The sequence below is a fragment of the Loxodonta africana genome, chromosome 9 (genome assembly GCF_030014295.1).
Source record: "Loxodonta africana isolate mLoxAfr1 chromosome 9, mLoxAfr1.hap2, whole genome shotgun sequence".
Classification (NCBI taxonomy): Eukaryota; Metazoa; Chordata; class Mammalia; order Proboscidea; family Elephantidae; genus Loxodonta; species Loxodonta africana.
The window spans coordinates 117,416,237-117,432,207 of record NC_087350.1 but is presented as its reverse complement, the minus strand read 5'-3'; the positions used below and the strand labels follow the sequence as shown (position 1 = coordinate 117,432,207).

At 44.8% G+C, this 15,971-nt stretch overlaps 1 protein-coding gene across 2 annotated transcripts in view; it reads left to right on the top strand.

Annotated features, from left to right (window-relative positions):
- Positions 1-15,971, top strand: part of GLIS3 (GLIS family zinc finger 3) — a 571,612-nt gene that overhangs the window by 533,780 nt on the left and 21,861 nt on the right. For both annotated transcript variants that reach the window (XM_003420476.4, XM_023539428.2), the window contains exon 9: positions 2,337-2,512. In XM_003420476.4, coding sequence (XP_003420524.1) covers positions 2,337-2,512 — 176 coding nt within the window. The remainder of the gene's footprint in view (positions 1-2,336; positions 2,513-15,971) is intronic.

Here is a 15,971-nt window from a genome sequence, read left to right as displayed (position 1 = left end):
CTTAAATGCACTGGTACAGAACAGAGTCTGTCTTTCTGCACAGTGTGAGAAACAGTCAGCTGAAAGTTTTCAGCTTAGTGGACTTTTTGTGGAGACTAAACAATTCATTCCACCACCCATCTGTCATTTGTTGTACTCTGAAGGCTTCCGTGTTCCTGTGATGCTGGAAGCTATGCCGCTGGTATTTCGGATACCAGCAGAGTCTTCCATGGTAGACAGGTGTCAGTGGAGCTTCCATAGTAAGGCAGACTAGGAAGAAAGGCCTGGCAATCTACTTCTGAAAGTTAGCCAGTGAAAACTCTATGGATCACAGCAGAATATTGTCTGATGTAGTTCCGGGAGATGAGCCCCCCAGGTTGGAAGACACTCAGAGGTCATGGTGGCTGCAACAATGGACTCAAGTCATGCCAACAATCGTGAAGACGGTACAGGACTGGTCAATGTTTTGTTCTGTTGTACATGGGATCGCCATGAGTCAGAGTCAATTGGACGGTAACTAATACCAGTAAAACAAGTCATTCATTTCACTGTGTTGATGGATTCCCTGATCACCACACTTCCCCAGACCCTCACTGAACTGGCAAGCTGAGTATCATTTTGATACTCTGTGGACATAGCTAAAATTTTAACATCGTTTACACAAGTTGTCTTGGTCATCTAGTGCTGCTGTAACAGAAATACCACAAGTGGATGGCATTAACAAAGAGAAATGTATTTCCTCACAGTAAAGTAGGCTAAAAGTCCAAATGCAGGGTGTCAGCTCCCGGGGACAGCTTTCTCTCTCTGTTGGCTCTGGAGTAAGGTCCTTGTCCTCAATCTTCCCACGGTCAAGGAGCTTCTCAGGCACAGGGACTCTAGGTCCAAAGGACTCACTCTGCTCCTGGTGCTGCTTTCTTGGTGGTATGAGGTCCCCCCCGTCTCTTTGCTTGCTTCTGTCTTTTATATCTCAAGAGATTGCCTCAAGACACAATCCAATCCTGCAGACTGAGTCCTGCCTCACTAACACAACTGCTGCCCATCCTCCCTCATTAACATCATAGAGGCAGGATTTACAACATACAGGAAAATCACACAACACCAGGAATCATAGCCCAGCCCAACTGATACATTTGGGGGAGGAGGGGGACATAATTCAATCCATGACACAAGTACAGCTTCTCTTCAATGTTACCAGTTGCCGTCTAGTCGATTCTGACTCATGGCGACCCCATGTGTGTCAGAGTAGAACTGCGCTCCATAAGGTTTTCAATGGCTGATTTTTGGGGAGCAGATTCCCAGTACTTTCTTCCAAGGTTCCTCTGGGTGGACTGGATCCTATAACCTTATGGTTAGGAGCCAAGCACGTTCGCCATTTGCAGGGACTCCCCTTCATTGTTAGAAAGTATAAACTATCTTTTTAAACCTAGTGAGCCAGATGTTGTCAATTCTGTCCTACAATTAGAAGATCAGTGTCCGATTATCCATATCATGTCTCAGGTTACTGGACAGTGTCATCGTATTTAAACAGCAATATGCCCCCTGCCCCGCCCTGAAAACTACCGATAGTCTTCCTGCCATTGGCACATGCTACTGCAGAAGACAGTTCTGTTACACCCTTGGCGAGTGTTCTTTGCTGAGTGTAGAACCCTCTCAGATCTCTTGGGTTCTGGGTTTCAAAGCACACTTGACCCTTAAGGTGTAAGTTAATTTATTCTTGGCAAAAGAAAATGGATTGTTTAAAGAGAATTAGAGGATTAGAGGGACTTACAATAAAGACTTGTAACACTTTTTGGACATTGACTATGTCTTACAAAACATTTATGAGCTACGTGTAAATGAATCAGAAACATATGGATTAATTTCCCCTAAGATGCTAACGGATTTTAAAATTAGCAGAATAAGGGCCTAGCCAAATGTGCTTTGAATTTCACCAAACCCAGAATATTTGAAACATAGTTTAAGAAGCTTGACAAACCCAAACTCTCTCTAGGTTTTCCCTTGGGTGGGTTACTTTTATCCACTCACTATTTTTTTTTTATCCCAGTTGAGATTTTGTCCTTGTTGAATGCCATGGAGTTGATTTTGACTCACAGCGACCCCGTGTGACAGAGTAGAGCTGCCCCGTAGGGTTTTTCGGGCTGTAATCTTTACAGCAGCAGATCGCCAGGCCTTTCTCCCACACAAACCGCCAAGCTTTCAGTTAAGGTTTTAGGGGTTACAAGGAGGAGAGAAAAGTCCTAAAGGTTTTTTTTCAAAGGGATTATCACCCTCCTTTTATAGGCAGAACAGAACGTTAGAACCTGGCTTTGAGGAGTTTGTCTTGGCCCTTATGCTTTCTCTTATAATTGTTTTCTCAGGTTTGTGCCTTCTGCTTTATCTCCACACCACATCAGTCCCCAGAGAGGACCAGCCCCCTCTTCAATACTGCAGAGAACCCAGCCTCCCCAGCCCCAGCAGCCAGCAGGGTCCCACCTGAAGTCCTACCAGCCGGAAGCAAACTCTTCTTTTCAACCAAATGGCATCCATGTCCACGGTAAGTGACGCCCGGCAGTCCCTTGAGTTTTCAAAAGTGCTGTTGTTTTTAATCAAGGTTCTGAGTTACCAGTTGTGGATTTCAGATGTTCTGTTATACACCCAGCCTAGACGTGGATGGCTTTCCTCTACGATTTCACATTTAGTAGTCATGAAATCCTGTACTGTTTTCCTAGCTTTGGCCCTAAGGCGGGTAGGACTTCTGACACCCCAGGGTGGTCCACCCAAGGTAATGATTCGTTAGCAGATCTACTTGCTCCAGGCAGAGGCCTTGGCAACAGCACCTTGTTTTCTAAACAATGAGCAGCCTGTTAAAGGGAGCAGCAGAGTTCTCTTGCTTTTCCTCTCATACGCCTTTGCCCCCATCTCCATATGGCCAGATCCTCTCCATCCTTCAAGGGCCAGATGAAATGCCACCTCCTCCCTGAAGCCTTCCCTGATCCCCCCGGCTCAAGATAATTCCTCAACTTAGTGGACTTTTTGCAGCAATTGGTTGGTGGCTGTGCTAAGGGTGCAGGGTGGGGGCGTGAGGACACTCTAAACTTGGGTTGCACATCACCTGTGTTTCTCTGATCATACCTATGGTCACTCATCCCAGAAACATATATATCTGTGTCTTAAACTTATCTTCACTATTAATCTGTAAGCTTCTCTCTGAGGACAGAATTTTCTGCTCCATCGGTGTAGCTCTCAGAGAACTTAGCAAGGTTCTTCACATGTAGCAAAGACTCACAGACACGTGGTAGGTGGATGGAGGGAGGAAGGGAGGAAAGGCAAGAGAAATCACAGTCGTTTTCAAAATGTGCCCATCTCCTTATGTGTTATCGTAGCACACACATGGAGACCTATTCCCTTGTCTTTGTTTTCTTTTAACCTGTTATACAGATTCGGGCAAATGTCTTAGTGAAGATCCATAAAAGATTGAATTGTCAAGTCATAGACTCCAGCTACACATAGACTTTTAATCCCCTGGGGCAGTCAGACTTTCTGTATAACAGAAGGGTTACCATCCCTTTAAACTGAATGTTTTAGCTTCTTGTGAAAAATATGACTTCCTACATCAGCCTCTTGCTGACTCCTGAATTTGCTCCATGTGAGTTATCACTTGAAATTCACGGATCATGTCCCCCAAACAAATCTAAGTCAATATTCAAACCACGTGTGAGTTGGTATGAGTAAGTCCCAAAGATGGCAGAACCCAGCAGTACTGTGGAGCTGGGCTTGGGTAAGAACACCGCAGTGAGGGGCTGGACAGCCGAAGAGGAGGCAGTGAACAGACAGGGGCAGGCAGTAGGAAGGGAAAGACCTTGAGGAGCAGGGCCCCTGGCTCTAGCTCAAACTTCCAGCCATCTCCTGACCACCCTCTTCCCATGCCCCCACCCTGCACCCTAAGCATAACCACCACCCAGGTGCTGTCAAGACAACTCTGGCTCACGGCAGCCCTATATGTGTGAGAGTAGAACTGTGCTCCGCGGGGTTTTCAATGGGTGACGTTTCAGGAGTAGCCCACCTTTCTCCTGCTATCCAAACCCCCTGTTTCTCAGCAAAGCTTGGCCTCCCATCATTCTTTGGGCCTGGGGTAATTTCTACTTTCTTCTATCTGGTGAATTTCTTCCCAAGCTTTTGTTATTTATTTACTCAACCAACAGGTATTTTTTGAGTGCCTACTGTGTGCAAGGCAAAGATGTGTAACAAAGAGCAACAAGGGAAACTCTCCCTTTTGTAGGGATCCTCTCAGCCCAGTCCCCCCTTGACTAACGTTGGAGAGACCCAGGTCCCCTGTGCTGCGAAGCTGTCCTCACCCCGCCCAAGTAGGAGGTGGGCCACGTGCATGTGGGCTGTGCACAGAACACCAGTTGTCTTCGATCCCATTCTGACTCGTGCTGATCCTGTGTGTGTCAGAATAGAACTATGCTCTAGAGAGTTTTCAGTCACGGATTTTTCAGAAGTAGATTGCCAGGCCTTTCTTTTAAGGTGCCTCAGGGTGGACTCAAACCACCAGCCTTTCAGTTAGCATCTCAGTTAGCATCTAAGCATGTTAACCACTTGCACGACCCAAAAACCAAACTCATTGTCATTGAGTTGATTCCAACTAATAGTGACCCTATAGGACAGAGTAAAACTGCCCCGTAGGGTTTCCAAGGCTGTTATCTTGACAGAAGCACACTGCCACATCTTTTTTCCACAGGGCAGTTGGTGGGTTTGAACCACTAACCTTTTGGTTAGCAGCCAAGCACTTTGACCACTATGCCACCAGGGCTTCTTTGCACCACACCCAAACCAAACAGGGACTTCTTAATATAGAATAGGTCATTGATTCAAAGATGTACATTTTAATGTCTCTGACATGTCTCCCAGTCAGTGGCATCAAATAATTGACACCGATTTTTCTTTCTGGTGCTATCTAAAAAAAAAAATGGAATAACTCACCATTGACAATGTCATCATTCCAATGAAATGCACTATAACACACTTTGATTACAACTGTGAAAAAAAAAATTTTTTAATTTAACAATTAACCTACGTGCAGAAAAAAAATTAGAAGGAAATTCTCTAAAATATTAATAGTTTTTCTATCAAGTTGGTAGGATAACAGGTGATTTCATATTTGTTTCTGCTTTCTAAAGAAATAAAAGAGTTTTGGGAATTGGACCAATTTGAATCCACATACCAGTCTGCTGTGAACACTGTTTCTGGGCAAATTGCTGAGCCACAGTTCATGGAAGGTGGGGAAGGCCTTGTCTACTCCCTTAGGGTTCTCTAAAGAAGCAGAAGCAGACCACTCTTTAGGATAAGGACAAAATGTACCCAGTTTATGTAATATTCTTCAAGTGGGTGATACAGTGCTGGGAGTGAGAAGATAGAAACCTTCTTGTTAGTTGTTAGCTGCCAGTGAGTCATGGCAACCCCTTCTCAGTGGGTTACATTTGTTGGGTGTGCCTTTCAGCTGGTGTTAGACTAGTTTTTCAGTGCAGAAATGTGCTCATATATAGATATTGCTACTTTATATTGGTCCATGAAATGTTAGAACTCAGAGGAGTTTTGGTTTCAGAGGTGAAGAAAAAAATGAGATAAACTGGGCTTTGTTACTCCCACCATGCTAATTGCTACCAAGCTAAGACCTGTGTTCTTTGTGTATTTTTATTAAAAGATGTTTTGTAAAAGGCGTGCTTTGAAAAGATAGGTAGTGCTACTTTTTCAAGTTCTCGCCTAGTTTGCTAGATCCGGCATCATGGAAACAGGGAGCTTCATCCCCTAATAAAACTTGATTTTTTAAAGCCCCAAGCAGTGTCAGGGTTGCTAACGCGGTATTGCTACAGTGAGTGTTTGTTCTTTTTCAAGATGTTCGTGGCTGTAACGAGCATCCTCACCCGCAACTTCTGTTCTCCCTGTGGCAGCTAGAGGTCAGGAAGAAATGTCACGGCCATATTTTTAGAGATGGGAACTAGACACATGAGAGTGTCGAATCCCGAGGTATTGCTGCCTTGGCAAAAAATACAGGCACCCTGCACAAGAGGTCCCCATTTCCAAGCCACATTCTCAATCAACATGTTTTCTAAGTCAAAGGCACACCAAGAAAAATACGTATTTATGTTTTTCAGTGAGGAAATGTGCTTGTATGTAGATATTGTTACATTACATTGAGCCCTGAAAAGTTGGAACTCAGTGGGGTTTGGGGCTTATGTGGATGAAGAGGAAAATGAGGTCCATTGAGTTACGTTAAACAGCCATGCTGATTGATACCAAACTAAGACGTTGCATGGCCTCTGTATATTTCTATTGAAAGGTTTTTTCCAAAAGGTGTACTTCTTTTTCCTGTTTTCTCACCTAGCAAATGACCCAGGACCAGAGCTCAGTTTTGTTGATCCTACACCCTCTTCACCCATTCATCTTGCCTTCATTAGTACAGCAGATAAGGTGTCCTTGCTTTCAGTGCTTGAATGAGGATAGCATTTATGGGTCTATGTTTGCGTGGCATCTCCAAGGCAACTTCGCAGTACATTTTAGTCTTTTATTTCCCATGTAAACGTAAGCACAACTCCTTCCAACCATATAAGCGTGTTCTTCAATCTTTTCTTTTTCTCTAGGATGATTCACTGGCCCAGGCAAGCTTCAGGGTTTTGCCTGGGTTAGTTGCCTGAGAGTTGGTATTTGTGCATTTCGTTGGGGTCGTGATGGACCATTTCTTTTTAAATGTTCTCTTCGCTCCAGATTTTTACAGTGCCCTAGGAATCGCTAGAACGTCATTTGCACAAACTTCCTGCTTCTGAGCCCATCCGGGAGATGTGGAGCTAGTTCAGCAAGTGTTTATTGGTCACCCCATTTGTGCCAGGCAAACATGAATGTCATTTAATCAACATGCTGCGCAATGATAGAAGAGACGCGAGGCACCCAGTTTATTCAGAGGAAGGTGTCAGAGAAATGTTCATAGGGTGATGCTTGAATAGGGTTTTGATGATAAATAGTTCCCTGGGGAGGCAAAGTGGAGAAAGACATCCTGGTCAGAGGAAAAGCAAAGAGTACAGGCAAGACCAGGCGGCAGCACGGTGTGTGTATACAGAGAACGGCCAGCAGGAGTCAGTATGTGGCTGGGCATAAAGGGAAGCCGTGGGTGGGGGGAGAGGAGGCTGGGCAACCAGCAAATTGGTTGCCATTGAGTCAGCTTTGACTCACGATGACCCCATGTGTGTCAGAGTGCAAATGGGTTTCACGGAGTATTCAATGGCGTATTTTTCAGAAGTAGATTGCCAGGCCTTTCCTCCAAGGTGCATCTGGGGGACTCCAACCTCCAGCCTTTTGGCTAACAGCCAAATGCATTAACCATTTCGACTCCTTAACATAAAAACAACATCAACAATTAAAAACAAAAAAAAAACCTGTTTCTGTACAGAATCATATTTACAGGTGCAAAACAAAACAAACAAAAAAATTAGTTGCCATCTAGTTGATTCCAACTCACGGTGACCCCATGTGTGTGAGAGTAGAACTGTGCTCCATGGGGTTTTTAATGGTGGATTTTTCCGAAGTAGATCGCCAAGCCTTTCTTCCAAGGCACCTCTGCATAAGTTCAGGCCACCAACCCTTTGGCTAGTAGCCCAGCGCTTCACAGTTTGTACCACCCAGAGCCTCATCTTGCAGGTATAGGGGCCAGGATTTTGGTATACAATTTGGGGGTCACAGTTCAATCCACAACATCAAGCTTTCCACTGCTGGCTCTTGTTCTCGCCTTTCTCAGTTGCCGACACAAAGATTTCCATCACCCGAGGTCCTCTCCTTAGATTTCATTAAGAAAACACCGTGGAGCTCCTCCCAGTGGGAAGTGGGCGCCTTCCCTGTTGGTCTGGCTCATGTGGTTCTTAACTTGTCTTTCTCATGATTTAAACTGCCTTGAAGAAACAGCCCCGTCAGCTCCCAGACAATGGTGGCATTTTCCTACCTCGGTATGGAGCTGTAAGCTTGTCAGCTCCGTTCAAATTGACTGCATCAAGGAACAAAGGGTTTCCATCCACCAACAGGCCTCCAGAACAAAACACGCTATAAATGGCTTGTCCTACCAGACACTGAAGCATCTTTCAAGCTATAGAAATCTCACAGCACTGATATTTAAATGGAAACAAGGTGGCAGGTACACGTTTAACTAACTCCATCCTCTGTCAGCTGTTTGCTTAGAGTGATTGCACAATGAGGCCTTCCAGAAAGAGTACAGTTGGCAATAGACACGGCTGATCTCATTTCTGGGACGTTACAGTGTTAAATGTTTAAAAGCTTTTTTTTTTTTTTTAAAGGCGAGTTATAAAGACAATAAACACACTCACCTCCCAGAGGAAATTTAGTCACATCTGCCTCTTGTGAAATAATGAAGTAGTAACTGGAGAAATTGAAGAATTTAAGCATGTATCACTTCTTTTAATCTCAGGAAGGCAAGTAAGGTTTATTATAAATCAGCAGCATAATAGTCTTCATTTAGAAAGTTGTGAAATACTCACAAAAGGGTTGAGCCAGTGAGCGTACTGCGTGTTACTCGGATGTTATTGTCAGCAGGACTGATCAGGAATAATTTTCGGTATCAGCCGTAATGTAATGTCGTTAACGCACACATATATCTTTTCGCACACTCTCTAGGAAAGATTTCTAAAAGAAAAATAGCTGGATTCGTGGGTCTACACACTTCAAAGTTGGATAGGCACTGCTGTCCCTTTACAAAGGGCATCTGTTCATATTTTCATTGAACACTAAAGGAGTTTTAATAATAACGGGAATTAAGTCACAGAAAGTACTACTTGAGTTTTGTAAAATATTGTTTATAAAGCAGTTTGCTCTCTTGCATCCAGCCAGTTGAAATACAAGTTGTATTATTTGTAACATGACAGTTTGTTTTCTTAGTTAGAACTCAAAAATTTATTGAAGAGAAGCAAAATATCCAGAAAATTTCCATTTCACCAATTGCTGGGGCTTCTCTGTCAGTTCATTTAAAAACACGTGTAGAAAAGTGTTTAAAACCCTTTGCCATCAAGTGAATTCCTACTCATAACGACCCTATAGGTCAGAGAAGAACTGCCCTACAAGCTTCCAAGGGGTGGCTGGTGGATTCGAACTGCCGACCTTTTGGTTAGCAGCCAAAAGCTTAACCACTGCATTACCAGGGCTCCAACAAAAGTGAAAAGGTCCCCCTCATTCACCGTCCACAGAAAGCACTGCCTCCTGCCCCTTCCTCTCCACATTCCCTTCGTGGTTATTCACCTTATCAACCTTGGAGACCATCTAACAACGTCCTCTGACTTCCGAACTTGAATCTCTCAGCCATGCCAAGGTGCCAACCTAAATGCCTGGTCCATGCCAACAGCCACTGAATACCTTAAAAACAAGAAAAAAAACCCATCGTGGTCGAGTCAATTCTAACCCATAGCAACCCTATAGGACAGAGTAGAACTGCCCCATGGGGTTTCCAAGGAGCTGCTGGTAGATTCCAGCTGCTGACCTTTTGGTTAGCCACCACTTAACCACTGCACCACCTAGGATCCCTGAATGCCTTTAACCTGTTACCATCTGGTTGATTCCAACTCATAACGACCCTATAGTGAACAGTATTAGAGATTTAGTGCTTTTTCATTCTTTGGGGGCAGTAGTGATATTAGTCCAGGAGCAAATATTCTGTTTTATATCTGAAAGTCATGAATTTATCTTCTAAAGAATAAAGCTCTTGAAATCAAGTTAAATATTTTTCTTGTAACTATATTTTAAGGTCTGCTCAGTTGGACTCTTCAGAGCTGAACATATTCATAGCAATCTGTGTCTTGTAATTCTCGTATTTTTAGTTGGAATTTTTCTTGTCAGTATGATAAGTAGTTGATGGTTTAGAAGGTAAAAAGGGTGAATACCTTTGGATGGAGTTTCCTTCATATAAAAAAAGGGGGAAAAAAACCACCCACACATCAGGAACACCTGAATTACTGCTAGTGCAGCCAATGTGATAATAAACACAACAAATAGAACAACAAAAACAATAAAACTTCAGAACTGGCTTGATCTGTTCCCATTTGGATCACCTCAGTTTCCTTGGAAATTCTAGTTGGTTGATTCAGAATTTGTGAGTGCTCTTTCTAATCACAGGAATTTCTCCCCTGTAACTAGATTGTTCTGACTAAACTACCGGTTTCATTCTTTTGCAAGGTCTTTGAGAACTAGACCTCAAGTTTCAAGTCTATTAAAGTAAAAACATTCAGGCATTTTTCTAGATCATTTGAGGGAAACCACCAACCCTCCCCTTATCTCATTCCTTCATCAAACCCAACCTCCTTTCCCACATCCCAGAGCAAAACCTTTCCCTCACATTCTTAAATTTCCTCATCCTTATGGCAAAATGATCCCGGGAATCTGCATTAGCCAAGTAATTACCCAAGGTCCTTTGCGCCGGTGCTGTGGGCTGACTTGATATTTCTATCAGTACCAATGAGGGCAGTGGCACTGCTTTACATTTATATTCAAATATGTATTTTGTAAATCACACTTACATTGTTGTTGTTGTTAGTTGCCACTGAGTCAGCTCCAACTGATGACGACAAAACGTTTGCTGGTCCTGCGCCATCTTCGTGGTTCTTGGTATGTTTGAGCCCCGTTGTGTCACTCCATTACACTGAGGCTTTTCCTCATTTTTGCTGACCCTCTACCTCACCAAACATGATGTCCTTTTCTAGCAATTGGACTGTCCTGATTACGTGTCCAAAATAAGCACCTAGCTTCTAAGGAGCATCTTGGTTATATTTTTTCTAAGTGTGATGTGTTCCTTCTTCTGCCAGTCTATGATATATTCAATATTCTTCACCAGTATCACAATTTAAATGAATTACTTCTTCTCCTCTCTTCCTTTTTCATTGTCTGGCTTTCACATGCATCTAAGACAATTGCAGAGAACATGGCTGGGGTCAGGCACACGTTAGTCATCAAAGCGGCAGATAATACTCTTACATACATACTTTTTATCAATGCCTACCTAGTGTCTGGTGTCGTGGCGTAGAGCCCGGCTGCTAACCAAAGTGTTGGCAGTTCAAATCCACCAGCCACTCCTTGGAAACACTGTGGGGCAGTTCTACTTTGTCCTATAGGGTCGCTCTGAGTCAGAATTGACTGGATGGCGGTGGGTACCTGGTGTCAGAGTCTGTTGACTGTGTAGAAACTGCTCAATAAAATATTGTTGAATGACACTTAAGTCCTTGTTATAATCTTGTAACGAGCATAGGAAATACATCCTTACCCTTATTTAGAGACTAGGCTCAGAGCAAGAGTATGCCTTGACACTGGGATGGTTTCCTCAGAGCGCCCAGGGTATTTTGTGGCTGAGTTCAGTCGCTTATGTCTCCTGCCCACTCTTGTTTTATCTCTTCAGGTTCAGCGGCCTCTCCAACATTTTGCAGGAAAGGGCGACTCAGCAGTAAAGCCCTCCAGCTCACCTGGAAAGGGCCAGTCATGTTTTCATCACCTTTGCTGTTTCCTTCATTTAAAAAGAACCCAGTGATGGGAAGTCCCTTTATTTTCTGAAACCTTTGTGGGCTGTTGTGCGTAAGGTACACAGATCAGCGTCTTCAAGCTCCGTTTTTATCTGTTCGACCATCAGCATTTTGGCCAAAGGCTCTAGCTGCAGGTGCCACGCACTCATTTATTTACTCATTCTCAAATGTCCGGCTCCTACTATGTGCCAGGCCCAGGTCTGGGTGCTGGAGCTACATCAATGGAGAAAACACAGAAGTCCCCACCTGTTCTGAGCTAATAACTAAGGGCTGTTAGTGCTATGTGGTATTACTGTGCCATCCAGTTAGTAGGGTATGATTCTTTTGTGTGTGTGTATATGTGTGTGCTTTAAGTCAAAGTTCACAAATCAGGTCAGTCTGTCAAACCAAAACTTACATACACCTTGCTGTATTGCTCCCTCCCTAACGAGACAGCACACTCCTTCTCTCCACTGTGTATTCCCCATGCCCATTCAGCCAGCTTCCGTCCCCCCTGCCTTCTCATCTCGCCTCCACATAGAAGCTGCCCGCATAGGCTCATATGTCTACTTGATCCATGAAGCTTACTCCTCACCAGTATCATTTTCTATCTTATAGTCCAGGCCAATCCCTGTCTGAAAAATTGGCTTTGGGAATGGTTCCTGTCTTGGCTAACAGAAGGTCTGGGGACCGTGACCTCTGGAGTCCTTCTAGTCTCAGTCAGACCATTAAGTCTGGTCTTTTTACCAGAATTTGAGATCTGCATCCCACTGCTCACCTGCCCCCTTAGGGGTTCTCTGTTGTGTTCCCTGTTAGGCCAGTCATTGGTTGTAGCCGAGCACCATCTAGTTCTTCTGGTCTCAGGCTGATGTAGTCTCTGATTTATGTGGCCCTTTCTGTCTCTTGGGCTCATAATTACCTTGTGTCTTTGGTGTTCTTCATTCTCCTTTGGTCCAGGTGGGTTGAGACCAACTGATACATCTTGGATGGCTGCTTTCTAGCATTTAAAACCCCAGATGCCACTCACCAAAGTGGGATGCAGAATGTTTTCTTAATAGATTTTATTATGCCAATTGACCTAGATGTCCCCTGAAACCATGGTCCCCAGACCCCCGCCCCACTGCTCTGGCCTTCAAAGCATTCAATTTATTCAGGAAACTTCTTTGCTTTTGGTTTAGTCCAGTTGTGCTGACCTCTCCTGTATTGCGTGATGTCTTTCCTTTCACCTAAAATAGTGCTTGTCTACTATCTAATTAGGGTGTGATTCTTGACAAGCAAAACCTTTGAGCTTAACAGTGAGAGGATATTCTTCCTGGTCCATGTGTAGGCAGGGAATCATGTCACCAATTTGTTCCGGAGAACACTTAGCACAGTCCCTGGGTGCTGCAAACGTTAACACACTCGGCTTCTAACTGAAAGGTTGGGAGTTGAAGTCCACCCAGCGGTGCCTTGGAGGAAAGGCCTGGCAATCTATATCCAACGAAGCAGCCATTGAAAACCCTATGGAACACAGTTCTACTCTGACATGCAGGGGGGCTCCAGGGGTCTGGGCCAACTCAACAAATGGGTGGAAAATACATAGTGAAAAATCAGGAGTTTGGTGTGCGGTGGAGTGAGATTTAGCAGGAAAGGAAGGAACCTGGAGATTAAACACACCCCTCAGAGTGTGGCCCCAGATGGCAGTGAGAGGAAGTCTGTCTAGCCAGAGAAGTGTAGCAGAGATAGTAGGTTATAAGTTGAGTTGACCAGATTAGTGGTCAGTGTCCACAAGGTCTGACAAGGTAAGAGGCAAGTTTCCTGACAGGGATACTGGGGTCTGGTGACATTGTCTGGTCTCACAAATTCAATGTCCACTCTTCTATCTCAAACCCACTTATACAGAATTCTGTATTCTTTCGCCCCAAGCCCAAATTTAATCTCACCAGAACCTTCTAGGCAGCAGATTTCTGGGAGGCTTGACAGCATGTAGCAGAGATTGTGAGGTAGAGGTTTACGGGAGAAGTCATCAAGCTGTTGGCACACCGGAGGACAGGTCCCATGGTTAGAGGGGTCACTGTGCTGGGAGATCGTATAATCACAAACTTGGATTCAGAGAAGCAAGAAGTCACCTAGTTAGTGGACAGGATATAACGTGGGAGTTTGGTTACAGATAGACAACAGAAGTTTTGGCCACAAGATAAGTAAGGGGCCAACGGTGACACAAGACTTCTGAGTCACTCAAGAGAGGTCCCATGATTTCACCTTGACCAAGAACTTAACGTCTGAGGAAGGCACTGGGGGAGGGAGCCAGGCAGGTAATCTCAATCCGTATCTGCTGAGAATATAATCCATGCTCTCTTTACAACAGTCCTCATCACTATGTTCCCAGGAGCCCCAGAGCTCAGCAGAAGGGTGTGGGGTTAGCCCAAGGGGAAGAGATGCCCTCCGAAGAGCTCTCCTCCCCATTTTATTTTATTTTTTTATGAACTTTAGGTGAAGGTTTACAGAACAAACATAGTTTCTCATCAAACAGTTAGTATACACATTGTTGTGTGACATTGGTTAACAACCCCACGACATGTCAACACTCTCCCTTCTCAACCTCTCCTCCTCATTTTAAATGAAATCAGAGCTGCTCTGATTTTGCTATTGGGATTTCATTTGGAAAACGTTTAAACATTTAAAAATCACTGTTTTTAGGTAAAGGCGTTCATTGTTGTTGTTAGGTGCTATCGAGTCAATTCCGACTCAAAGCAACCCCGTGTGACAGAGTAGAACTGTTCCTTAGGTTTTCTAAGCTGTAAACTTTACAGGAGCAGATGGCCCAGTCTTTCTCCGGCAGAGCAGCTGGGTGGGTTCGAACCACCAAACTTTCAGTTAGCCTTAAAGATGTTCATTAGAGCACCTCAGACTTTAGTGTAGGAACCACCTTATTAAACGTGTGGATTTCCTGGCCCCTGCTCCAGAGATTCGGGCTCAGCAGGTCTTAGGTAGAACCGAACAAGCCTGCGCAGGGAGAGCTGATGATTAAGCATCATGGGCCTAGACCCCAAGTGTAGGACTCAGTGCCCCCTCTCCTGACTCCTTAATCAGGGATAATACAAAGGAAGCCATTTGCCTGTGTCCAAGCAGGTCAACACTTTCTAGCTTGCTTTCTCGGAGTTCCTGGGTAGCCCAGATGGTTAGTGTGCACGGCTGCTAACTGAAAGGTTAGCAGTTCGAATCCACCCAGAGATGCCTTGGAAGAAAGGCCTGGCCATCTACTTCTGAAAAATCAGCCATTGAAAACCCGTGGTGCACAGTTCTACTCTGACACACATAAGGTCATCGTGAGTCGGGGTTACTGTGAGTCAGGGTCACTGTGAGTCGGGGTCGCCATGAGTCGGGGTCACCATGAGTCGGGGTCACCATGAGTCAGGGTCGTCATGAGTCGAGGTCGCCATGATTTGGAGTCGACTCAACGGCAGCTGGTTTGGTGTGTGGTTTTCCTTCCTTCACCTCCTGGGAAGCCCTATAAGTGTGGCGCAGCCTAGAAGCTGAAAGAACCAGGACGGCTCTCCTGGACCTCAGGGACACCAGAGAACTGCGGTGCGGCAGCTGTTCCTTTGAACATGCCTTTAAATCCCCGTTGGGAACTCCTGCTCTGCCAGAGCTTTCTCACAGCAAAGCCGACTTGGAAGGAAAAGTGAAAAAAGAATTAAATCTTCATTCTTTGCCATCTTTCCTCTGTTCTGCTTTAGGCCAGTGGACCCTGGAGTCAAAAGGCTGCTTGTGAGCCTCTGTGGTGAAGAGCCTCACACAGCCCTGGGCAGACTTAACTCTGTACACAGAGATGGGAGGATAATAAGAAACGCCAGACAATACAAAAAAAAAAAAAAAGTTGCCATGAGGTTGATTCCAACTCATGGTGGCCCCCATGTGTGTCAGAGTAGATCTGTGCTCCGTAGGGTTTCCAATGGCTGATTTTTTTTGGGAAGTAGATTGCCAGACCTTTCTTCCAAGGCACCTCTGGGTAAACTCCAACCTCCAACCTTTCAGTTAGCAGCTGAGAGCGTTAACCACTTACACTAATGAAACCATAGGGGCTAGGGTTTTCAGTGGATTTTACAGTTTGCAAAATATTTTCACACTTATTTCCTTGTATCCACCCAGTGGAGGTACATGTATCCGCAGTGAAGTGGCTCCCAGCTGGTTCCCACCCAAACCAGTGGGCAGAGTGTCCCCATCACACAGTCATCCACATTCGACTGTCCGTACCCTCCACCCTCCAAGGGTTTACACGTTTACATGTACCCAGGACTTTTGAGTCATAGGAAGCTGGCCCGTGGCTGTTCCTTGGTGACTACTTCTGAACAGCTCGGCGCTGAGTCCCTTTCCATTCAGCCACTGTGGTTCTTCTCCCTCCTAGTCTGAGGATCCTGCTGCAGCGTGAGGACTGTTATTCCCCTTTTACAGATAGAGAATCGTGGACTCAGAGAGGCCACACAGCCCATAAGT